Source organism: Azolla caroliniana, unplaced genomic scaffold (assembly GCF_043228905.1).
Source record: "Azolla caroliniana isolate FFs.n. ecotype wild unplaced genomic scaffold, voAzoCaro1.0.p SCAF_9, whole genome shotgun sequence".
Classification (NCBI taxonomy): Eukaryota; Viridiplantae; Streptophyta; class Polypodiopsida; order Salviniales; family Salviniaceae; genus Azolla; species Azolla caroliniana.
In genome coordinates, this window is record NW_028230444.1 from 6,399,837 (window position 1) to 6,425,529 (window position 25,693).

The 25,693-nt window shown below is 38.9% G+C and overlaps 1 protein-coding gene and 1 long non-coding RNA gene across 2 annotated transcripts; one reads left to right on the top strand and one right to left on the bottom strand.

The window, feature by feature from the left end:
- The first annotated feature begins 6,832 nt into the window (after positions 1-6,832).
- LOC147860036 (uncharacterized) lies at positions 6,833-12,036 on the top strand. Its single transcript, XM_087324212.1, has 3 exons — positions 6,833-10,658; positions 11,058-11,323; positions 11,726-12,036. Exons 1-3 carry the CDS (start codon positions 6,992-6,994, stop codon positions 11,861-11,863), a joined length of 4,071 nt encoding a protein of 1,356 aa, XP_087180338.1. The 5' UTR covers positions 6,833-6,991; the 3' UTR covers positions 11,864-12,036.
- Positions 12,037-12,931: 895 nt separating this feature from the next.
- Positions 12,932-14,906, bottom strand: LOC147860037 (uncharacterized). The gene is made up of 2 exons (XR_015530213.1): positions 14,810-14,906; positions 12,932-14,437 (listed from the first exon to the last, which is right to left on the bottom strand). It is a non-coding gene; the product is annotated as an uncharacterized LOC147860037 (long non-coding RNA).
- Between the last annotated feature and the right edge of the window lie 10,787 nt (positions 14,907-25,693).

Genomic DNA, 25,693 nt, shown 5'->3' on the forward strand with positions numbered 1-25,693 from the left:
AAGCACGATAATTTGGATAGAAGTATTCAAAAAGAAAAGGTTAGAATGTAAAAGGAATGAGGCATATGGTCCCTTAATAAAAACTAATGTAAAAGATAGAAAAAGAAGGAATATCTAGGGATCGATAAAGGATGGAATATGTGCAAAACAAAAAGAGTGTCTTGTGTGCGCGCTCTAAAAAGCCCATATGTGACTTATCTAAACTAAGAATACATTTAGTTATCAAGAGTTTTTTTTCCCAAGATATCCATTGATAATGATAACATCAACTTAGATAATATAAAACTTCTGAAAATATGTTATAATGAAACTTTGGACAATATAATCTAAGGCATGTATTGTCACCATCATTTATCCATTTAGTATCAAATGTAATGGTATTCATCAACACTCGTCCCATTATCTTGATATGAGGTCTCACGAACATGGGATTTTAACATTTTCCATAATATTGTATAAGTCTTCAAATGCGAGGGATGATAATGTAAGAAAATGAATGATAAACCCCATCATTATAGATAAAAATTCGACTTTCCTTTGACATAACCAAGTATCCTTACAATGGCATATTATCATGGAACTGTGTGAAATTTTATCGCAATGAAATATTCAAGGCTACATGGCACTACCTTGCCATGAATGTAGCTAGAACAAAAGCTACTCAAAGAGAATTTTTAATTAGCTTTTCCTCCATCATGATGGAAGGCTTAAGATACCTAGTCAATTGCACAACACTTTACTTGAGTCAACGAGATCATCCCTTAACATAATATAAGTTCGATCTCTTTTTGTCGCAAACCCTTTATATACGAACACTATAGTAATTCTAGCCATGATAATGGAAAAAATATCATTCAGCATCGTAGGAACTTCTTCGGAAAAAATCAATGGTATATAAATGGATGGTTTCAACATGGCACATATACCACACCAAGCAAGCATACCTAGTGGATGACATGTAATTACAAACATAGACCTTTTAGAAACTTTTTCGTGCAAAGAGTGATTGCGCATACACATACATTGCCTTTCAAAATATGTGTATATTTACATACATATTGAACTTGAGTCTTTTTAGGAAAAATATCACATTTGTAGACCTAGCATTTTGCATTAGGTTGTGCATATGAGGGGGTATGTCATATGTATGTGTTTATAAGAAACACATTGCCTTAAAAAGGTTATACATAGATTATCATTACTTTCGGACATTGAAAGGTGAAAACATAAAGAAAAATATTCTATTATGGAAGTCTTAGGAAGATATAGAAACAATGTGGCCTATATTCTATAGCATTATTCAGCTCATGCACCAACACAACAAACTCAAATTAGAACAAATTACACGTGCAAACTACGAAAATTAAACCACCCAAGATATTTAGTAACTCTCCAAGTTGTATACATTTTGTCTCGAAAGTAGTTACGTAATTTCAATCTTTGTAGCATTATCTTTCTATGTTAAAATTAAGTCTCCAAATCAATGGAGATTTGTTTATTGCCATCTAGTGTATGCAACTAAAATTTTGTTAATTGCTTGTATTGTGAGGGGGGGGTTTAGATATTGATGCAACAAACATCAAGAAGCGGTTATTCAAAAGTGTCGCAACGTGTAGCTTGGGCCATCCATCCTATATAAAGAGTTTGTTTCATCATCATTGCAAGTCTTTAAGTGTACCAACGCAACTTTTTTTCATGACCTATAGTCATACCAAATTCCTAGCATAAGATTTTAAAGATGACCTTAGCATTATAACTATTTACCTTGTGTAAAGCTATGCTAATTATGTTTTTTGTATGTGAGGTTTGCAAAGAGTTGCATACAATACCATAGTTTAGTTACTAGTATATGTTGGGTTGCTTTTGGATATGATGGATTTAGGACAATGATATCAAATTTCTTTCACAAAGACGACTATCTCAAATATATTCCTAACATAAATCCTCTTCAACAAGTTGTCACACATAAAAATGGTATAGGTTGAAAGTTGATACACCCCATTTTCAAGTGAAAAAGATTTGTACCAAAACATAAAAAATCGGAGTGAAAAAGACACCAAACGCTCAAGTGGTCGCTAATACCTTACAGTAGTGTTTTATCGAGACAATGGAGATATTGCATATCATTGTTTTAGACACCGGATAATTCCAAACTCAATGGATATGAGCCTTTACCCCCACAACACACCTATAATACTACAAGTTTATTAATGTTAGATAAAGTCATAGATATTATCGGATGACCTTTGCCTTTGCCATGGTCATCATGGGGATGGTATGAACGTGAATACAAGAATTTGTGAGTATATTATGGTCTAGCTACCCTTGAATGAATTTCCTCTCTAGATATTACTACATCTCTAAACTAAGGACCAACTTCATATATTACCCATAGACTAAATCTAGCCATCCAAATCACATGCACCAAATGCAAGGTATAAGCTAACTTTTTTCCCATAGATACTATGGGATGTGTCCAATGTTTTTTGCCAAAAAACAACCCTAGAATTTCTATAAAGCAAGCATGTTATTGCATTAATTATAAAATTATAAGTTGTTTTCATGCTAAACAAATGGGTTTTCATAAATAAATTTATGAGTTTGATATTTTTATTCCAAACAATATAATTCTTGGAGCCCATTATTCAGCATGCGACCCTAATGCTCTACAACTAGATGATTCAAGTGTCCACAATGTCGACCTTAAATCCTTATAACAAACCTTCATATCAAATCTATGTAAAAATTTCAAGACATATTGGTGCCCATGATAACACAATTCAAGCTCCACACTACATTTCTTGTACATCTCATCATACATTTGCATATAGAAAATTCTCGATTATTACCATAACCAATACACCACATATTCTCAAATTTGGTGGTGTTACATTAAGAATCAACATTATACTATAAAACTACTCTATATGCAGCAAAAGGCCAACCTCATTTCATCTACAATCTTTAAATTTTCAAACCAACATTTGATGCACATTAATAACTTATGAGCCCAATTATTGTTCAATCCAAATTGTATATTACATCTATTTGTGTAGCAAAACCCAACCTCATATAGTGCACATTCTTCAAACCAAATTTTTGTCATCCTATGTCTACACACTAACCATATTGATCCTCTAAACTTCCTATAAAACTTTTTGCAAAACAATCAAGAATATTATATTTTAACCATATGAATGCCCCTCTATTTCCACAAGACTTGTAGACATCTAGGATTTCATCATGGGTTACCTTTAAGATTACAACTATGATGTATTGTAACCTCCTAAGAACAACAAATCATTTGTTGTGTGAGTCATCCCTTGCCCATAAAGAACTCATGTAAGAACAAAATGTTAGTGTTTCAAGGAGCCACAATCAACATTTGAGACAAATTATGATTCAAAATGCAAGTAGATTATGGTTATCAATGTTGCAACAAAAGTTATATGAGAAAGATTTAATTATCTATAGTAATCGTTGAGATATAATGGGTATAGATTGTGGAATAGAGTAGCACACCTAGCATCAACATGCCTTCTATCCATCAATCCTTTGTGACCATATTTTGCATGCAACAATACGTTAGATGAAGAACCAAGGTGGACATCTTGTAATTAGGATATCCTTGGGCATTATTTTGACTAGATATATGTCAATCCTCATCCTTTTCCCGAAAACTAGACACCCCTTAGATTAGCAATACTTTGATGTAGAAGTTTCACTCTAGTTGAAGATCTTTTGGTCCAAACTTCGTCTTCACAATTTATTTCCATTTTTGTTGACAAGTAAACAATTAACTCAAGATTCTTGTGCATATTTATGTAAGTCACCTTATGCTTCTTTTAAATTTAACCATCATTTATGCTGTTTTAGGCCACTTCAATAAGAAACATTTACATGCAATTCCACTTCGATAAGAAACATTTACATGCAATTCCACTTCAATAAGAAACATTTTAACCTGAAAAGAACATGCAAAGAAAAGTCATTACTTGAATACAACACACTTTCTAACATCACAATAGTGAGATCATTTATTTGATTGGCTTTTGTGGGCAATGTTCTTGCTTTTCTTTACATATTTGGTGACCTTTAATTTTGCCAAAATGGGTTCCATAAGTTTCTTATTTGAGAGTCTAGTTCTTCCTACCCCAATATTTTTATGGCATTCTTTGCACTCTCCTTGTCACAAGAGTGCAAAGAAGAATTAAGATAATAGGGTAGCAAATAAAAATTTAGGGTACCCTAACATTTCTCATATTCCTCGAAGAAACTCAAGGATGCTTGATAGGAAGAACTCACTAACTCAATCATGTTCAAGGATGTTATGTAGAGTTCCAAGTAAGGTGATCAAATTATTGTCAAACTAGATGTCCATACAATGTATCCATAGAAGATGCCAACTCATGTGCCCACAATGTGACAGCAAACGGTGCGCCCTACTCACTACATGTTTATTCTGCATCCCACTCTACAAATACAACCTTGCCATTTATGTTAAGCTAATAAGTTTAGTATGATGTAAGTGATAACTTGTATGTGGGCACTAAAATCCATATGATAGTTATGCTACCTACCACCTTGACAATGTAATTGTTTGTCAATGATTACATAACATTTGTTGACATTCTTGGTTTGGAAATAGACACTTATTACATGTTGAAGCGTCACACTACTCAACAAGATAGTTGAAGATAAATTCACATTATTAAAAAATGTTTGTTTATGATCAGAAGCAAACATAAATTAATTACCACATTTCCATAATCCATTGTAAGTTTACAATTTTCGCACATGATACTAGGGATCTTACAAAGTTTCAAAAGGCTACCTTTAAAACATCACATCTAACCATGGAAGCATTTATCCACTACAACCATTGGACTCTCTTCTCCATCTATCATTAGATTGCATTTAGATATCCATAATTGTTTCAATTTTGCATGCAAACCTAACTTAAAGATGAAATATGTATGTATCTTTGCATAAAAGAAAAATAAAATCGCATATTCCTTCACATACTTGTGTTTGGATGGTGGTGGTGACCAAGACAATTCTTCACAACAAAGGATCTACCTACACAATCGATGGGCTATATACAGTAAGTGTAAATTGCTTGTATAACTGAACTAGCCATTGGGGATGTGATTATTTTGCAAACGTGGGGTAGAACAACAATTCGAATTCGAGTACAAGATACGTACATTTTTCAAGTTTATAAAAGCCAAAACAGCTAGCTACCTTTTCATGATAAACCTTGGTAAACAAAACTCTCTTTCACCATACAACTATGCATGCATCAATATGTGTGAAAAATGCACATGATGAACCCTCTCAACCAAAACCAAAACTAATGTAACCACATGACAATACATTTGGCCCATGCGCTAATTAGGTCAAGACCGAAAAAACACTCCCAAACACTTCACATTTAAGAGAATAACTCATAGGAAACACATTTACTACTAAACCATACCAAAATGCACACCGCACACACACACACACACACATTTGCACACCAACACCTATATCTACATACAAATCCGTGTTTGCATTCCCATCCACATCCGCATCCGCATCCGCATCCTATTTCCCATCTACAAGCACATGCAAATGAATGGTCCTGTATATTGTCTCTAACTACAACGAAAATAGGACAAGCATGCTCATAATGATGATGTGAAGTGGGAAAGGTAACTTCAAAACATTCATTCCCACATAGCACCATGGAGGGTTGCACAGTAAGTCTGTGCCGGAAAGAAAACATTGGAATCGCTACCACCAAAGTATCATGATGACTAGCCATAAAAAGGGCTACGTTTTTGAATAAGCATTCCAAGTTCTAATATGCTTGGAATAAAAGTTTTCGAAAAAAAGAAAAGAGAAAGAAAAATCAATATGAATAATATTTGAAATCTTGGTAGTGCCAACAGAGGGGGGAGAAGGGCTAAATCTTCTATTACAGTGTGGAGGGGGGCAAAGAAAGAGGCCTAGTGGATTACAGTGTCCTCGGAAACAAAAGTGACACTTTGTCAGGAGGCACTCAAGAAAAAGGTACCCTTTCAAGGGGGATGGGGAGGATAAGGCATGCCTTTTTTCATCGTCGGTGTGTTGTAGGAGTTGTTATTGTGAAGCTACAAAAAGGCAGAGGAATGTGCCCAACACAAATCATTCGTTGTAAGAGGAACTTGTAAGAATCAAGCAACCAATACATAGATAATACATATATACAAATACAAATACATACGCATACATACAAATTCATACATACATACATACATACATACATACATACATACATACAAATATATATGTACATACATACAAATACATATGTACATACAAACAAATTCATACATACATACATACAAATTCATACATACATACATATCCATGCATACATATAAATACATACACACATACATATTACATTACATACATACATACATACATACACACATACATACATACATACTTACACATACATATTACATTACATACATACTTACACATACATATTACATTACATACATACATACATACAGACAGACAGACAAGACATACATATAAACATTCCAAATTGCTAGATATCAAAGTACTGAAAATGGAGAGTGCATGTGAGAAAGTTGTAAGAAGAAAGAAAACTGCCCCAAAAAGCAAACAAAGAAGAAAAACATTCCTGATGCTAATCAGTGAGAGTGTATAAGAAGAGAGGCTTTTGCTTTTGCTTTTTGCTTTCCTGTGTCTGACTCTAGTAGAAACAGAGTGCTTCTTTTTTTTTGTTTGTTTTGCTTTTGCCAATTTATGTGTATATGTAGTTTTTGTTTTTTTTGTTTTTTTTTTGTCTGGTAGCCACAGAACAGAGTATCCACAATTTGCTGCCACATCTCTGGGGGGGAAGGGGGGAGGAGTGAAGTATAAAAAGGAACCCAAAATTCTACTCAACATTCCTCCCAACATTCCTTTTCTGTAAATTCCCATTCCTTCAATGCAGCAGCAGCAGCAGCATCAGCACGGATTGAGTTCCATGAAGAAGAAGAAGAAGCTGCAGAGCTCTCACATTCTCTCTCTTTCTCCAGCAGAAGAAGAAGAAGAAGAAGGAGAAGGAGAAGGAGAAGGAGAAGGAGAAGGAAACAGCAGCAATGGAAGCTTACTTCAAACAGTGAAGAACACCACCAAGGAACAGAGCATACCTGTCTCGCGGCATTCCCCTCATGTTGCCTCGATCGGGTTATTATCATCCGATTCACCCTTCCTTTGCCTCCTCCTAATTTTGAGCTCCTTCCTTAGCGTCTGCTGCGCCTCCGACAGCCTCCTCCTCTTCGACGCCTCGGCTCTTCTCGAAGCTAAATCTTCACTCTCCGACCCTCTCGGCATTCTCTCTTCTTGGTCCCAGCAATCCATCTCTTCAGTCTGTTCTTCTTGGTATGGTGTTTCCTGCTCTCCTAGTTTCTCATCATCATCATCATCATCATCATCTTCTTCTTCTTCTTCTTCATCATCATCATCATCTCCATCGCCTTCTTCTTCGTCTTCTTCACGAATTACATCTCTGCATCTCCCTAACTCTACCCTGTCTGGCACACTACCCCTCTCATTTACCTCTCTATCCTCGCTAACATCGCTCGATCTCTCATCGAACTCTCTCTCCGGACCCATCCCTGCCTCGCTCTCTCGCCTCTCCGATCTCCGATCCCTCTTGCTCTTCTCCAACCAATTCTCCGGCTCTCTCCCGCCGTCTCTCTCCCTCCTCTCTTCGCTCTCCATACTCCGAATCGGAGACAACCCCCACCTCTCAGGTTCCATTCCACCTTCTTTCTCTAATCTCCAAGGCCTGCGAATCCTCGGCCTCGCCTCCTGTAACCTCACAGGGTCCATCCCACCTCAGCTTGGCTTCCTCTCCAATCTCACTATCCTCCGATTAGATGGCAATTCTCTCTCCGGACATATCCCGGTCGAGCTTTCCTTCCTTTCTTCCCTAACCGTCCTTCAGCTTGAAAACAACAACCTTAGTGGCCACATACCTCTCCAACTAGGGAAGCTTACTCAGCTGGAGGACCTCTCCCTTTACACTAATTCTCTCTCCGGCGCCATACCGAAGGAGCTTTCTAAACTAACACTGCTCACTAATCTTAACCTCAAGGAGAATCACCTCAGTGGCCCTATACCTCCAGAGCTAGGAGGCTTAAGTAGCCTCACTATTCTTGACCTTTCTGTTAATAACCTCTCTGGTACCATCCCGGCTTCCCTCGGAAACCTCTCTAAGCTAGAGTTCCTCGTGCTGCGAAACAATAGCTTGTCGGGGACAATACCGAAGAGCCTGTTCAATATCCCTTCTCTCACACACCTGTTTGCATCCAATAACTCTCTCTCCGGCAGCATACCAAGTGAAATTGGGAAATGCGTATCGCTCGAGCAAATCGCTATAGACACAAATCTGTTGAGGGGGAACATACCAACAGAGATCGGCTATCTCACTAACCTTACAGATTTGATACTGTTCAACAACACCCTTGCAGGAAGCATTCCGTCTTCATTAGGTAATACAAGCTTAAGAGTGCTTGCTCTTAATGGCAATGGTCTCTCCGGACCTATACCACCAGAGATAGGTCAGCTAACTCATCTCAAGTATTTCTATCTGTTCAGCAATAACCTCACGGGTCCCATCCCACTGCAAATCGGCAATTGCGCAGCGTTAGAAGAGATTGATTTTTTCTCTAACCATCTCTCGGGGCCTATTCCATCCACCCTTGGCCAATTGAAGTCTTTAAAATGGCTCCACCTCCGGGAGAATAGTTTATCAGGCGAAATACCTTCCTCCTTGGGGAATTGCAGTAGCTTAATGATGCTAAATTTAGCGTCTAATTCATTAATAGGTGGAATTCCGACCACATTTGGATTGCTGTCCCACCTCACCATCTTGATGCTCTATCAGAATCAACTCAGTGGTTCTATCCCATCTGAATTGATGAATTGCAAGAGACTCGAGAGAGTGAATATGTACAACAATGAATTAAATGGTGTGATTCCGGGGTTAGGATGGAGCGGAAGCCTAGTTTTACTTGATTTAACTAATAATTCGCTTGTCGGGCCGATACCCAAAGAGCTTGGAAACTCAAGAGGCATATTTAGACTAAGGCTCGGTCATAATAACCTCAATGGCAGTATCCCACCTGAATTAGGGAACATATCTAGCTTGGGTCTTCTGGATTTTAGCTCCAATAATCTCTCAGGTGAAATCCCATCTCAGCTTAGTCAATGTGGTGTCTTAATGCAGCTTTTTCTTGACCATAACCAGCTTTCGGGACCAATTCCTTCCAGCTTCCAATATCTAACCCTCTTAACGAGGCTTGACCTGTCATTCAACGGGTTCATCAATGGTAGTATACCACAGGAAATAGGTAATTTATCAAAACTTGAACTTCTCCAACTAAGTGGCAATCAACTTTCTGGTTTCATACCAGTGCAATTGGGACGCCTTTCTCAACTCACAGTTCTAGACTTGGATAGCAATCAATTGAGTGGATCGATACCATCATCGATTGGTTACATGGGCAATTTATTGGAGCTTCGATTATCTCAAAACTTCTTGTCTGGGCCAATCCCATCAGAATTGGGAGAATTATCTAGCCTCCAAGTCATATTGGATCTTAGTTTCAATAAACTCAATGGATCTATTCCACCTTCCTTTGCCAATCTTCGAGTGTTACAAGGTCTGAACTTGTCGAATAATGAGTTATCTGGAGACATTGGAGACTCTGCCATTGCATCACTACCGAGTTTGATTACGTTAAATATTTCCAGCAACATGCTTAGCGGATCAATTCCAGAGTCGATTTCAAGGTTCCCAATAAGTACATTCATGGGAAATATAAGACTTTGTGGTATGCCTCTGCAACAATGTGGATTAACAAAAACTCCAGGGGCTGAAAACCTATCGAATGGGCAATTGGCAGGCATTATATCGGCTGCAGCTTTGCTCATGATGGTTTTTATTCTCTTCATAATCACTCTGGTTGAGAGAAGAAAAAGATGGGGAACAAAATCACCATCGATCGTTAAGGAACATAGCTTTCCGAGCAATAGGGGATTCAGTTGGACATTTAATGAGATAATGCAAGCAACTGACGAGTTAAGCGATAATAATATCATCGGATCGGGTGGATTTGGCACCATTTACAAAGCTGTGATGAAATCGGGCCAAGTCTTGGCCGTCAAGAAAGCATGTATAGATGATGAGGAGTCTATATACGACAAGAGTTTCATGAGAGAAGTTGATACATTAGGGAAGGTGCGGCATCGGCATTTGGTCAAACTTATTGGATTTTGTTCACACAAGGGTCTAAATTTGCTAGTCTATGAGTACATGCCCAATGGCAGCTTATGGGATAGGTTGCATGGTCAACTTGCCAAGAAACTTTCATGGGAGGATAGATTTAAGATAGCAGTCGGCATAGCAGAGGGTATTGCTTATTTGCACCACGATTGCCAACCAAAGATTATTCACCGAGATATTAAATCAAGTAATATTCTACTTGATTCCGAAGGAGAAGCTCATGTTGGTGATTTTGGACTTGCAAAGCAAGTTGATGCATCGAAGGTGACACAATCAGTCTCGATGATCTTCGCAGGCTCTTATGGCTACATTGCTCCAGGTAAAAAAACAATCACTGAATCTTTCAACACTTACATCGTTGCATAATGGAGGGTAAAATAATGCCGGTAAAATAAAAAGGAACATAATGGACTTGCTATATATAAATGGCTGGCTGATGCAAATTAATAGACTAGGAAAACCCAACAAATTCAAGTATTTCGGGTTTTCATCATTCAAAATTTCACAATATTTCAAAACTACCTATAAAAGGAAACTTGGTCATAAAATTAGGCAAACATTTCCAAAATATGTCTGAGAAATAGCACATTTGGTGATAAATGTTCTTCTTTACACACATGTTCTATGAATTTTCTTTTTCCTTTTTTTCTCATTTCAGCAAGATCAATCTTTTGACATTGGTTTTGTTTCGGTTGTGAATTTGGTCAATTTCGCGCAGAATATGCTTATAGTATGAAGGCTACAGAGAAAAGTGATGTTTACAGTTTTGGTGTAGTTCTTATGGAACTAGTGTCTGGAAAATTACCTGTGGATCCTAGCTTCCCTGAGGGCATGGATATGGTCGCATGGGTAAGATCACATTTGGCAGGAAATGAAAATGTGAAACCAGTGGTTGATCCAAGGATTGGGATCCTCACAGAAGGCGAGGCTTCCGAAGTGTTATCGGTAATGCAGCTCGCTCTACAGTGCACTAGTTCGCAACAGGTATTAAATAGGACTTTCAAGTTTTTATGTGCTCATGTGTGATATTGCATTGTATCTATGTATTTCCACCATGCTCACATGCTCATGTATGTATTTCATGCATTCATGCACAAGAAACAAAATAAAAGGCAACTTTCATAGAATTAAATTTCACTAATTGTCATCGTATTTTGGGCATGAACTTACTATGAATTAGAGGAATTGCATTACATTTCACAAAAACTTCATGATATTTTAGGGATTTTGGGCATATCGTCTAGTATCATGAATACATGTTACTACGTTAATAGGAGTTAAATATACCACTACATAATTATCCTACCAATGTCGTCTTGATTTTACGTGCATGATCAGCACAAACATTGTGAGTTAATAGTTCTTTTTTGGGTTTTCTTTTCACAGAGTGAGCGGCCAAGCATGAGAGAAGCTGCCGACAAGCTAGACAGAGCAAAGAGGCAAGGCAGGTGCTTCAGTTTTGATGAAAGCATATCAAAAGCTTTCATATCCCCCTCTTGTAAAGAGATGATAATGAAACGGTAGAAACACATTGAATTACAATAGGTATTTCAGTCTCAAAGAATTTCCAAGAACATGGCAAACCTTAATGACATGAACCTGGGGTATGCATCCATGGATGCGTGTATAACATTGTATATATACAAACATCTATGTTATTAAAAGTAATGAATGTTTACATGAAAATTCAGCTCAAATATGGAAGTTCTCAAAGCCCACCCTTGATTGCCTTTGGTCAAGAATTTGAAAAATATAGCTAGCTAGTCTTACAGAATAGCATTTCTCAAGTCATTTTTCTCGTTCAATGTACATATTTTAAAAACAATACCTTAAATTTCTATATTTTTCCTGAAAAAAGTTTGGAGAGGCTATAAAAATATTGTGATGGGCACGAATGGGCTTTACATAATGGGATGAGTAAGTAAGTAAAACTCAAGCCACATTCTAGAAACATTAACGAACTCGAATGTACTTTACAAAACAGAATCTATCAAACAATTCCTAAGTTCATTTCTATGAAACTAGGGATAGAAATTTTAATAGTATGATTCTTTCTATGTAATATACATATGTATATACATATATTCATATACATATACATATATATGTGTGTATGTAAATATTCGTAATTTCAAGATTATCAAACATGTCCATTTTCTCGGGTTTATGATTAAGTATCATCCTTAGAGTAAATAAAAAAGAGTTAGTCTTTAGACGTTTAGCAATCAAGGAATCAACCCTTAAAGACAAGCATAATGCATCTTAAATTCAAAGGTCGATGTCTTAATATGTAAATCAGAAATGGTATTTAGATTTAACAATGATTGAGCTCAAACTAGAAGTTTCAAAGCCCTAGATGACGACGACATAAATAACTAGATAAAGTTTTGGGCATTTGAGTCAGCTTAAACTTAGCCATGAATCAACACAAAACGTAAAAGATCGATGTCCCATTGTGAAAATTATGCAAATAGTTAGTGATAAAGTTTTGATCATTGAGTAGATTTCAGGTTAAACCCAAGTTACCTTAGCTGTTAATATTTTTAAAAAACAGATACGTAATGACGGCTAACATTTCGCACATTGAGTACCTTTAGCTTAACTTTGAGGATAGTTCGACCAAGGTGCAAGCACATAATAAGGATATAAAGTCTTTAACAATTGAGTGGTTTTACATCATTAGGCCAGCATTCACAGTACCTCCTAAACTTCTACTTGATTTTTCCGAATCATTGGTTCTTTTCTCATAATTATCAATGCATGACAAAGAAACTTGGGCAATCAATAAAGAAAATAATGCTGGAAACTGGGTTTCAGACGAACATATATGCAACTTTACATGAAACTTTATTCAGCTGAATAAATCTACAATGCATTCTGTCATGATGGACCCAAAATTTCAAAGTTCAAAGACCTATGTGAATGAGAAACAAGCCATGATGAGTGCCATATTGGAAGTTTTGACATGATTGATCTTAGATCTAACTATGGGACGCTCTAAGTTCATCCAACAGTATATACAATGCCCAAAGTCCCAAAAAAATGAGTAATTGTTTACATGCTTTACGCTAAGTAAGATCTATCACTAAACTATATATAGCAGGAAAGTAGGCCAATATCCCAAAGAATGAGTGGTTTTGGACATGATTCAAATTTCAGCTTACATCAAATAATGTAGATTGAAACGCAATGTCCCAAAAATATGACTGATTTTGTACATGTTTCAAATTCCAGCTTACATCTAACATTCTAGGAATGAGACTCAAATCCCAATGTCCTATAAAATGAGTACTTTTTACATGATTGAGTTTATGTAGGATGAGGCCCTATGTTCCTAATGATGAATAATTTTACATTTTAATTCGAATTTCAGCATTTGTCTAAGCTGTAACAATGTAGAATGAAACCCAAAATCCCCCCAAAAATGGCTAGTATTTTTCCATAATTTCAGCTATAACCTAAGTTTTTAGCAATGCAAACTGAATCCCAAAAAACAAGCAAAAATCGTCATCATAACCCACATTCGGGAGGGAGAGGAGGTATGATGGATATTGTACTCCGACGTGAAGAAAATCCATTGAAATGTGTATAAAAGGCATACAAAGAAAAAGAATGGTTATTATAGAAAAACGAGAAATATTATTGCAAAAATAATATGACGAAAGGAGAGATTATTAATATCTCTGTTTTTTCTGGAATCCTCTCAATATTCTGATACAGAACGCTTGAGATTGTGTACAAAGTAATACATAAACAAAAACAAATTACAGATTTATAAAGAAATACAGAAAGAAGGGGACTATTATAAAAAAAAATACATGAAAAAAGAAGAAGAATTGCTGCAGCAATACATGAAAAAAGGAGAGATATTTCTGCTAAGAAGAGAGACGTGATTAAATAAACTTATAACAAATCTTTTTCTTTTTTTCTTCCAAAAAAACTTATAACAAATCTTAGGTGGAAAACCCAAAAGAAATTTTGATTTTTCAAAATACTTATTTATTACCCAAAATTCTCTCAACACATTCTGTCATTCTGATTCAGAAAGCTCACTTACCTCAGTGGTCATGATCATTGTGGGCAGAGAAATCGAGGACTCTGTTAAGACAAAATAAAAGAAAGCTCTCAAAACGAGGAAAAGGAAACAAAAGTTGTGTGTGTGAGAGAGACAGAGACAGAGACAGAGACAGAGAGAGAGTGAGAAACACTTTGCTTGTATTAGAGATCACTAGGAAAATATAGTGTGTATATAGCTTCCATAGGATATCCTAGAGCTCTGAATTCTCTGACAGAAAAGATCGAGTAAATTTATAGACATAAATATAAGAATTCAGAGGAATTCAGAGAAAGAATAATATCTCTGTCACTCTACTCTGTCTTACCGCCCGCGTGCTCTGTTTTTTGATAAGGAGAAGAAAGAAAGAAAGAAAGAAAGAAAGAAAAAGAGAAGCTCTATCTTTTCCTCTGTACCTTTCCTTCTGTTCTTCTCGATTTCTGCGTTGAAAAGATAACCATTTCTTCTCCTTCTTCCGCCTCCTCTTTCCTCTGCTTCTTCTTCTCTGTTCTTCTCTCTCTCTGTTTCTCTGTCTCAGATTTATCCTTCATCTGCCATGCCTCACTCATACATACATACATACATACATACATACATACATACATACATACATACATACATTACATACATACATTACATACATACATTACATACATACATACATACATACATACTAATACATACATAATAATACATACATAATAATATGTACAAGCATACATGCACACATACTAATACATGCATAGTAATACATACATAATAATACATGCATACATGCACAAATACTAATACATACATACATGCATACATGCACAAATACTAATACATACATACATGCACACATACATACATGCACAAATACTAATACATACATACATAAGAGTGAGTGAGTGAGTGTCTGGTATGCTCTCTCTTGTTCTCACACCGCGCGTCACCTATTGTCGTAATCCTCGTTGTCCTTGCCGTCACTTGATCGCAATCCCATCAACTACTGGAGTACTATAGTAACTCCAAATTACCTAGATTAGTCACGTTCTTTTGTTAGGACGTTGAATCGCGATCAAATGACTCCGAAGCCCACAAGACTCACTCACATTATTTTTACCCATTCCCTTTCCCACTATCGACCATGTCAAGTGGGATGCCATGTTGACAACAATTTGAAATCCTAGGACCAGGACTTCCACGAAACCTCTTTTCCTTGAATTTTTTGATCTACTGCAATACAATAGGTTTCTATGCACTATTAGCATGGCAGAACGTGGTTGGCCCCTTGAAACATGATGGTATGAGGAATGGCATACTAAGGACCCATCAATAGATTGTTGCCCACTCACTTCCATGATCTGTTAGAAGGAACACATATTAGTCATTCACTTCCGTCATGTGTTAGAGGGCACACACACATTAGTCATTTCCTTCCATCACATGTTAAAGGATTCACACATTACCATGCACATGACATTTTATGAGGGACCGACATGTAATTACACAGAGAGTGTTTGGTACAAAAGGTGCTATCTCCTTAGTAAACCCAAAAGCGAGGGGATGTTATATATGTAAAAGATTATAACCGTCTACTTGCCCAAGCCTCTAGGTTGTAACAAGAGGCATCACAAAGTATGTTTGATTGTGAACCAAATTGTACATGATTGGGTTTGTGAGCATCAATGGGTTACAAATGACCTCCACTTCACCCCCCATTTGTTGTGGTTATTGAAGGTGTCTCGCAAACATACGGATTATAAAACTCAACATGTCCCGAGGCTTAATGGGGCTATAAGTCTACGATAACTTGTAGAGTTATCCAAGCATCCTAACAATAATGGATTTGCATGTAGCAAGCTTGGTGCAACCATTTTGAGTTATTTGTTTGATGGAGGAAAAAGTGAAGATTATTTTCATCGTGTTGTAAATCCTTATTATGTAGATCTATATAAAGAACCCAAAATGTGACATAATGGTGGATAACCCATCCATGTTGAGCTCAATAGATGACAAACCTTGGACCACAACTTTTGGTCATGATTCACCACACAAGATGCAATGATCAAACCCCAAGTCATAATCTCATAAGTTGAAAACTTGGTATTTAATTAGGAGTCTCTCTTTAATTTGAGGTTTGAAGGGATTAAACAAACATTGAAATAAATATCTATATATACATCTTTTATATTTGTTGTATAAGTAACAATACTTTATTAGCATAAAAAGTTGCATTGTTAAGCCTAGCAACATAGTGGTGCTCTTCACCCTACATTGAAAATCATCTTGTATGAAGGGGGCCATAAGGAATTTAAATGTTCTTTCACTCAATTGCAATCTCACCCAAGGGCCAAATTTATTGATTTATTCTTTCAACGACTCACCATTATGTTATTTTATGATATGTATATATTACTCGAACAAATCAATAGTAACATGTTTTCTCGAATATCTTTTAGGATAGAATATAGCTATTAACGTCATGATTTTGTTGACAAAGTACACATCTTTGAGCATACACAAACTCGATTACACATAAATATATTCATCTTTCTCTTCAAATTATTTCATGGCTTACGTTAGGACACCTAATCTTGTTACCGTTGGATTTGGATCGTTTAGTCATGTCAATAAGATAATCCTATTGTTACATGATCAACTGTCGCATCAATATGAATATTTTGCATTAATGATAACAACCATTTAGGTTGGGTATTCGGGAATAAGGATAAATGTTGAAACTCTAACCTAAGCAATTCTATCTTGAAAGAATGACTTTTTGATCCCAACACGGTATTGTATGAAAGATTGCGTATGGAAAGACAAATAAGCATGCCTAAAGAATTTATCTCGGGATGGATGATCACAAGAATTGGGGTTGCTTTAAAAAACTATTTGCACTACTTTTAAAACAACAAATATTTGTTTATTTCTCCAAGGTTAGCCATTGCCAAACTTGATGTGATTGGTTACTCCAAACAACTCCAAGAAAAGCAAATCTTTGAAGACATTATTCACAAAAACACCATGTGAAATTTAAATTTGACCTCATATGGCAATAATAACATCTCTCCACATATTATGCACAAGACACTTTTTCTACTATTTGCTGCTAATTAATAATTCTAATACATCCAATCTCTCTTGGCAATACCCATGAGCTTATTATATTGTTTTCTATCCTATTATTGTTGCCTCTACTGTAGGTAGGATACATCCTAGCTTTAGATTCCTCATAAACTAATCTAGTTATTCTCCATTATTGGGTTATATGTGGCTCATGTTCTCCCTTGATATTATCCTCTTTTGTTCCCTTCCATCTCTCAACTTACATGTAATGAATGTATATAAGTTTTGTCAAGGATCTTGCTACAACATACGGTCAAGTACTTCCAATCTACTTCATTTCCTTAGATTCCAAAGTCAAGGTGGTGGATATTGGTGCCCAAGAGAAGACAATAAGTGTGGTACAAGGAAAAAGAAGCAGTAGAGATGACAACCAAAGAAATAAGACTTAAGCCTTGGGAGTGAAAAGGCCCAAGGGCAACATAATAGACTAGGTTTAAGGTCTTTTTCGAAAAGCTTCTTGATCTTTTGTAAACTAAACTAGAGCTTAGGTATTCTAATCCCTCTATCTCACTCCATTTCATTTGACCAATCTCATAGAGTCATATGAGCGCCCAAGTCTTAAGTTTCAGTTAAGTACTTGGGGTCCTTGTATCAATTTTGGTGATTGAAGATATTTAATTGAATTGCGCGTTTTTCTTTCATGTCTTTCGAGCCCTTTTATTGCTCAAGTAATAAGGTTTATTAACAACATTTCTGGTTTAGATAAGTGCAAAGAATATGTAAGTTTTTTTGCTTAGTGGTTAACACCAACACTAGTGGGTTTTAGAATGAGTGACATTCATTCCTAGTTGTGCCATCTACAATAGAGTGGATTATGACCATACAACCAATGGAGATGCCCTACTACCAAAGCCTTTGTTTGCATGAATGTTGATTTAGCTTTTACCTTGCCGTAGTTAGCAACTCAATATCTTATTCATTGTATTCATGATGTGGGGCACACAATTGGTGACACCTTGCCATAATGTGCAGATGTATACCAGTTTGCATGACTAGTTGGACTTGGGTATAACTTATGTAGAGATATCCAATTGAATAGATAGACCTCCATACAAAAGCTTCAAGGCCAAGTTATCATCTTATTGAGAGGTTGAAGATCTTCAATTAAGTGTAGAAAACCAATATTTTTCGGTATAGTTAACCAACTATTTGAATATGACACATTTGAGGACTCTAGAATTCCCATGCGAATCTCCTCTTTCAGCAATTCGATGAACTTTGTTATATGGTCCATTTTACACAAGAATAAACTTTAACATTTTAAATATCACCATTAATCTCTTGTGGGGAAAAGGAAAACCCCTTTTGCATTTTTCAAGCATCTCATTGAACTTCAAATCCTTTTTAGGTAAAAGGAACCCACCCTTACCAACTCAGAGCTTCCCTTGTGCTTCGTTGATGAAGGTGTGTCTAATTCATCTTGGATTCCTTAGAGAAGGATTAGCCACTACTTCTTTCATCCATCATCAACCACCCTCTGGCAAGGGAGAAGCTACGAGCATCATTTTCCTATCTGCCATATTAACTTTGCTTGTGTCTGCCACAATAAAGTTGACGGGATGACCAATGATGATTGGGAAGAGCTCGATCTCTTGCAATGTCATTATAAGATTAGATTTAGCAAATAATATAACGTATATTTCATGGACTTGGAATGTGACTTGATCAAGAAATTATGGATAAAATTATGTAGTACTAATGAGAAGGAGACTACATCGAACAAATTTTACTTGATAAGAAAACTTTATGATCTTTGCATGAAGGACACCAATAGTGTCTCGTTCCATTTGAATGACCTTCATTGCTTATGGTCTCAATTGCAGGCACAAAAAATGACCATGGATGATGAATGAAATGTGCCTTCTTAGCATGCACATTGCATGCCTTGTGGGATACATTTTGCATTGTTGTGAGTAATAGTACACTAAATGGGAAGGTGGTTTATGATGACATATGTGAAACTTTGATGAGTGAAGAAATTCATAGAAATCTATGACTACCTCACATAATGGATATGCATATAATGTATATGAGGTTGTCTCACAAAGAACCAACAACATGGTAGAAGTCAAACTAGAAAAAATAATGGAAACCACATGAGTAGAAGTAAATCTATGAAGAAGTACGTTGAATGCATTATTCTCATAAGAAGGGCATTTTAGGAAAAAATATTATTCCTTAAAGAATAAAGAAAAGGAAAATATTAAAGCCAAGGGTTCCCCATATTTAGTGGAGATTGTCAAAGTTAATATGCGGAAGCTTTGACAAACCGGTTTATCCGGTCAACAACAGAAAATAGAGGAAGAAGGTTTAATGGAAGCTTAGGACACACAGGAGAGACAGAGAGAGTAAAAAGCATAAACTCAATTCAAAATAAAACACTATGTACATACAATGTGCTCAGTGAGCACATTTATACAAGTCCTTACACGGACTAATAGAAGTACTGACATGTACTTCAATGCTCATATGAGCGACTGACACTGACTCCCAAAAATATGCCTATGAACTAGGCTAGATTCGTAGGCCTCTAACGGCCTACCGATTACAATCTGATTCAGCTCCTGGTTCTGGATACCGATCCGGCTCTCGCTTATTCAGATGATCCGGATCTAGTTGAGCTTGTTCGTTCAACACTCCCCCTCAAACTCAACTTGAGGTCGGACCATTGTATTAGTGTCTGTCGGTCCATTCCTCCAGCTCCTCCGAGCATCTTCCCGCCTTGCTTGTGCTCCTCGACCCGTCCGGTTCCGCGCACCTCGACCTTCTCGGTCGGTTTGTTTCCTCATAAGGCCCATCTTAGTTCCTTCACTGTTGTGGTCCCGACGCTTCTCGACTTGTCAGTTCCTCTGTGACGATGTCGACTTCCGTTGCCTCCTCGTCCATTTGGACTTTAGTTGACTCAACTCATCCGAATCAAACACCTCTTCCGAATCGGGTGACTCTGTTTCGTTCCTGATCTTGTCTGAATTGGTTGTCTCCAATTTGTCTTCAGTCTTCAAGCCCTTCACCACATCGGACCACGTCCGGGTCTTGGCCTTCCAGTCGACTCTGTCCTTCTTGACTCTGCCACCGCCACCGCTTGTTCCGACTTTATCGGATGTGCCAACTTCTTCAGTTGGCTCGACTTCCTTTTCTTCTTCTTGTCTCCCCCTATCTCTCCGGCTCTTTCACCCATTTTCCTAGTTTCCGTTTTGGTCCTCCCCATATCAGTCCCGGTTCTCCCCCTCAAGTGCGGCATGTCGAGATGCTGAAGACCAAGCATCTTTGAAAAATGTTGCAACTTGTCAAGGGCAAGAGGTTTGGTGAAGATGTCGGCAACCTGCTAATCCATCCAGACATACCAGAGTTCTACTTCACCACTGAGGACCCACTCGTGCACAAAGTGATAATGCATGTCTATGTGCTTTGTCCGAGCATGGAACACAGGGTTCTTGGCGAGCTACATGCTGCTAATGTTGTCACAGTAGATCGGGATTGGAGTTGAGACTTCGATCCGGAGGTCTTGCAATAGCCGCCGAAGCCAAATGGCTTCATAGGTGGCAACAATAGTGCCCCGATACTCCGCCTCACTGCTAGATAGAGCCACAATTGGCTGCTTTTTGCTGCTCCACGCAACAACCACGCTACCCAGAGAAAACATGAATCTGGAAGTGGACCGTTGATCTGACGCAATTCCAGCCTAGTCGGGGATGTATAACCGACCAACTTTTCGGTTATACCACGTCGGTATAACAATCCCCGGTTGTTAGTGCCACTAACCTCAATATTCGGTGCGCGCACTGAAGGTGCTCCATAGTCAGCTTCTGCATGAACTGAGTTATCGCTCCGACCGGATAGCTAATGTCGGGTCGGGTGATCGTCAAATAAATAAGGCTTTCGACAATTTGTCGGAACCGTTTCTCATCGTAGGCCAGTCCGGAGTTGGGACGAAGCTTGAAGTTCCGGTCCAAGAGTGTAGAGATCGGTCGACAATGCGTCATGTTGAACTTGTACAACACATTGAACACATAATGTCGATGGGACAACAATATGCTGTCTGGGGTATGGATCACTTCGATCCTGAGGAAGTAATGAAGGTTCCCCAAGTCCTTCATTTTGAATGCATCCGACATCTGGGACTTCACTCGGCCTTTTTTAGGAAGGCCAGTTCTAGCGATGACTAGATCATCGACATATAGCAGGATACATACACTAGACAATTGCTAGCGGCCCAACAAGAAAAGAAAAGAAGCGGATTGATGTGGCCGCAGTCATTCAACCTCCCCATGCTACACCGTTTGGACCTTTCCGTATGAACAACGAAGAGTCTGACTTTGAGGCCGCAAACCCCATCTTAGGCAACTGGTGCATGATCTTCGAATTCCAAGCACGAGGGGCTTGCTTTAGAACGTAAAGTGACTTCTTGAATCGGCACAATGCCGACTTGTTCATCTCCGACTGAAATCCGGGGGGCTGGATCATGTAGACTTGTTCTTCAAGATCACCCTGAAGAAACACATTCTTCACATCCATTTGGTGAAGATCTCACCCCCTTGTTATAGCAACTGCCAGCACCACACGGACCATTGTCATCTTCGCTACCAGAGTGAAGGTCTCATCATAATCGATTCCGTGGGTCTGCGCATATCCTTTTGTGACTAACCGGACCTTGTACCGGTTGACCGAACCATCAACATTATACTTGACCTTGTACACCCACCTGCAATCGATTGGTTTGCAAGGTTGGGGAGGGTCAACTAGGTGCCATGTGTTGTTGACATCAAGTGCCCGCATATCTTCTTCCATAGCGGCATGCCATTGTGCTTCTTTTGCCACTTCTGCATAGCTCTCCGGCTCATGCACTTCCGCCACCTTCGTCATGTACGCATAGTGATGAGCCATGTACTCGTTATACCCATACCGTTTGACGGGGTTCTTCTAGTGGGTTGATCGACACAATTTCTGCTCTACCAATTTCTTGGCCTTCTTGGCCGACTCAGACTTCTCTTCCGAAGTTCCGTCTTCGATCTGTCCGGAATTGGATTTGCTCTGATCTGACTCGTCTCTGCCGGTGCCATATTTCAACATCTTCTTCTTCCCCTTCTCTTTGTGTGTGAACCGTCTCCTCGATTCCTTGTGCGGGGAGAGCACGACCGAGTCTCCACTACTCGCCGACTCTTCATCTGATTGGTCATGTCGACTCAGTCTCTCATTCGGCCCACTTAGCCAGAATGAGATCAGACTCTCATCCAGAGTACCGAATCCTGCTTCATCTTCTGCCCGGATCATTTCGGGCTCATTGGCCTCATCCTCTGGAATCAGGTCGGAGTCGGACATCAGAGCTGGTAGAGAGTACCATGATGGCAACTCATCAAATTTGACATCTCGGCTCACTCGAACTTGTTTCGTTCGGGGGTTATAGCACTTATAACCCTTTTGCTCATGAGAGTGGCCGACAAGGATGCACTTCTCCAACTTCAAATCCAGCTTTCTCCGCTTCTCATCTAGCACATGCACATATGCAATGCTACTGAAGATCTTAAGGTGCCTTAGATTTGACTTCTGCCTGAAATACAGCTCGTGTGCTAACACCTTATCCCCGATCCGATTTTGGATGTAGACGACCGTCCGGACCACTTCGGCCCAGTAGAACTTGGGCATGCTCTTCTCCTCCAGCATTGCCCATGCCACCTCCACAATCGATTGGTTCTTCCTTTCAGCCACACTGTTTTGTTCTAGTGTGTATCTGCAACTGAATTTTCTCTGAATTCCCATTTTTTGTAGATAACTATTGAATTGGCCGGAAATAGTATTCTTTTCCACCATTCGACCGCAGGCACTTGATCTTCATTTTTGTTTCTCGTTCGACCAATCTCTGCAAGTTCCGGAAACAATCAAAAACTTCACTTTTCTTCTCGATGAGATAGATCCATGTGTGCCGTCTTTAGTCGTTGATGAAGGGGACGAAATATCAACTCCGGCTAAGACATAACGTTTTGTGTCAGCCCCCATACATCCAAATGTATTAGATCGAGCTTGTTACGGCTCCGGTTTCTTTCTGTGGGGAATGGAAGCCAGTGTTGTTTCCCAAGTTGGCAGGCTTGACAAATTTGGGCCTTCCGGCCATTGAATTTTGGCAATCCGAAAACAACTTGTTTCGATTGGAGGTTTTGAAGCCTCTGGTAATTGACGTGGCTGATCCGTTTGTGCCACAAGTCGATATCCAACTCGACTTTCTATCCTTTGGCAAACAACGCGGTGCCTACGTCGTTGCTGTCTAGGATGAACATCCTCACGTCCCGACGCCCTTGCGTGATGATCCAGGCCTCTTCCTCAATGAAGCAGATGAAGTGGGTAAACCACACCTGCATCCCCTGGTCAACGATCTGCCTGACCAACAACAGGTTCTTTGTGATTGTTGGAACATGAAACACGTTCATAAGCTTCCCTTTTTGTTCGACATGACTTAAGGGAACTTCTCTAACATGCAAGATCGGGTGAGGAGTGTCATCTCCGGTCTCGAAAACTCCCGATTGCTACAACTTTTCCAGAAATGAGAACCACTCTTCATGGCTCGTCATGTGGTTTGATGCTCCGGAGTCAACATAACACAATTCCTCTGATCCAGAAGTGGTCTTCTTCATTGAGTTCGTCTTGTGTTTCATCACAAAGGCTGGCCCTTTTCCAGTCTTGCCAGTTCTGGATCCTTTCGATCCTTCTACGTAGTGCGAGCTTTGCCGGTTTCCTTGTCTGGCTTTGTCGTATTTGGATTTATCTAAATCGGCACGCTTCTTCCAGCACTCGCTCTCTCGGTGGCCTTTCTTGCCACAATACCAACATTCCGTTTCGGTCTTTGATTGCCAGTTTCAAACGCCGCTTTGACTCCCCATGCTTGTGGAGGGTCCGGAACTACCATCGGCACTATCTCTGTGCCTCTGGTTCTACTCTTGTCGGCCGTCTGCATTGCGTGCCGACTCACCATGTCCTCCACGCCCACGGGGCTGATCCACCTCTGTGTATAGCATCCTGTTGTCTGATTGAGTGGTCCTTGACCCACTGGCGTGGTTTTCTTTGACCATGAGCATCGATTCCAGGTTGAAGAAAGACGGTGGCTTCTCCCGGGTGCAAATTGCCATCCGGATTGGCCCGTACCGGTGTGCTAGACCACTGAGGCAGATCTGGACCATCTTGTCCTTGTCCACCGTCACATTGATGAACCCGAGCGCGTTGCAGATCTCCTTGATCTTGGTGGTGTAGTCGGCGACTGACATGTCCCGTTGCCAAATGTTGTTGAGCTCTTGTCGGAGTTGCAACTTCCGGGCCGTGGTACTTGCGGTGAAAATATTCTGGAGATTTTCGTTGACCTCCTTTGGGGATTTTGCATCTCTGATGTAGCCAAGCATCTAGTCGTGCACATAGGATGCAGGCCAAACCGGGAAGTCCTTGTGTGCCAAATCCGGCGCTGCTTTATTTTATTCCTTCCACGTAGCTCTAGTATCCATGCCCTAACAGTTATTGGTGCATTTTATACAACCAGGACACATAGTTTCTCCGGTCGAGCTTTTCGGTCGGAGGCGACCTCGCCATGCTTCTATCTATACCTTGTCTTTTCGGTCTGTTCTTTTATCGGTGGTTAGGGTTTGTCTTGAGGAAAAACGCTTGTCAACAACAGAGGTTCTCAACCCTTGCGCTCTGATACCATGTCAAAGTTAATATGCGGAAGCTTTGACAAACCGGTTTATCTGGTCAAAAACAGAAAACAAAGGAAGAAGGTTTAATGGAAGCTTAGGACACATAGGAGAGAAGGAGAGAGCAGCAAACATAAACTCAATTCAAAATAAAACACTTTGTACATACAATGTGCTTAGTGAGCACTTTCATACAAGTCCTTACACGGACTGGCAGAAGTACTGACATGTACTTCAATGCTCATACGAGCGATTGACACTGACTCCCAAAAATATGCCTACGTACTAGGCTAGATTTGTAGGCCTCTAACGGCCTACCGGTTACAATCCGATCTGGCTCTTGGTTCACAACCGGCTCTACCGGATAACAACAGAAAATGAACTAAGGTTTAATGGAAGCTTCAAAGAACACACAAAGAGAGCGGGAGAGACAAAGAGAGCAGAACAACATAAACTCAAATTCAAAATATCACTCTATACATACAAATGTCCTATAGAACACTCTTTATACAAGTC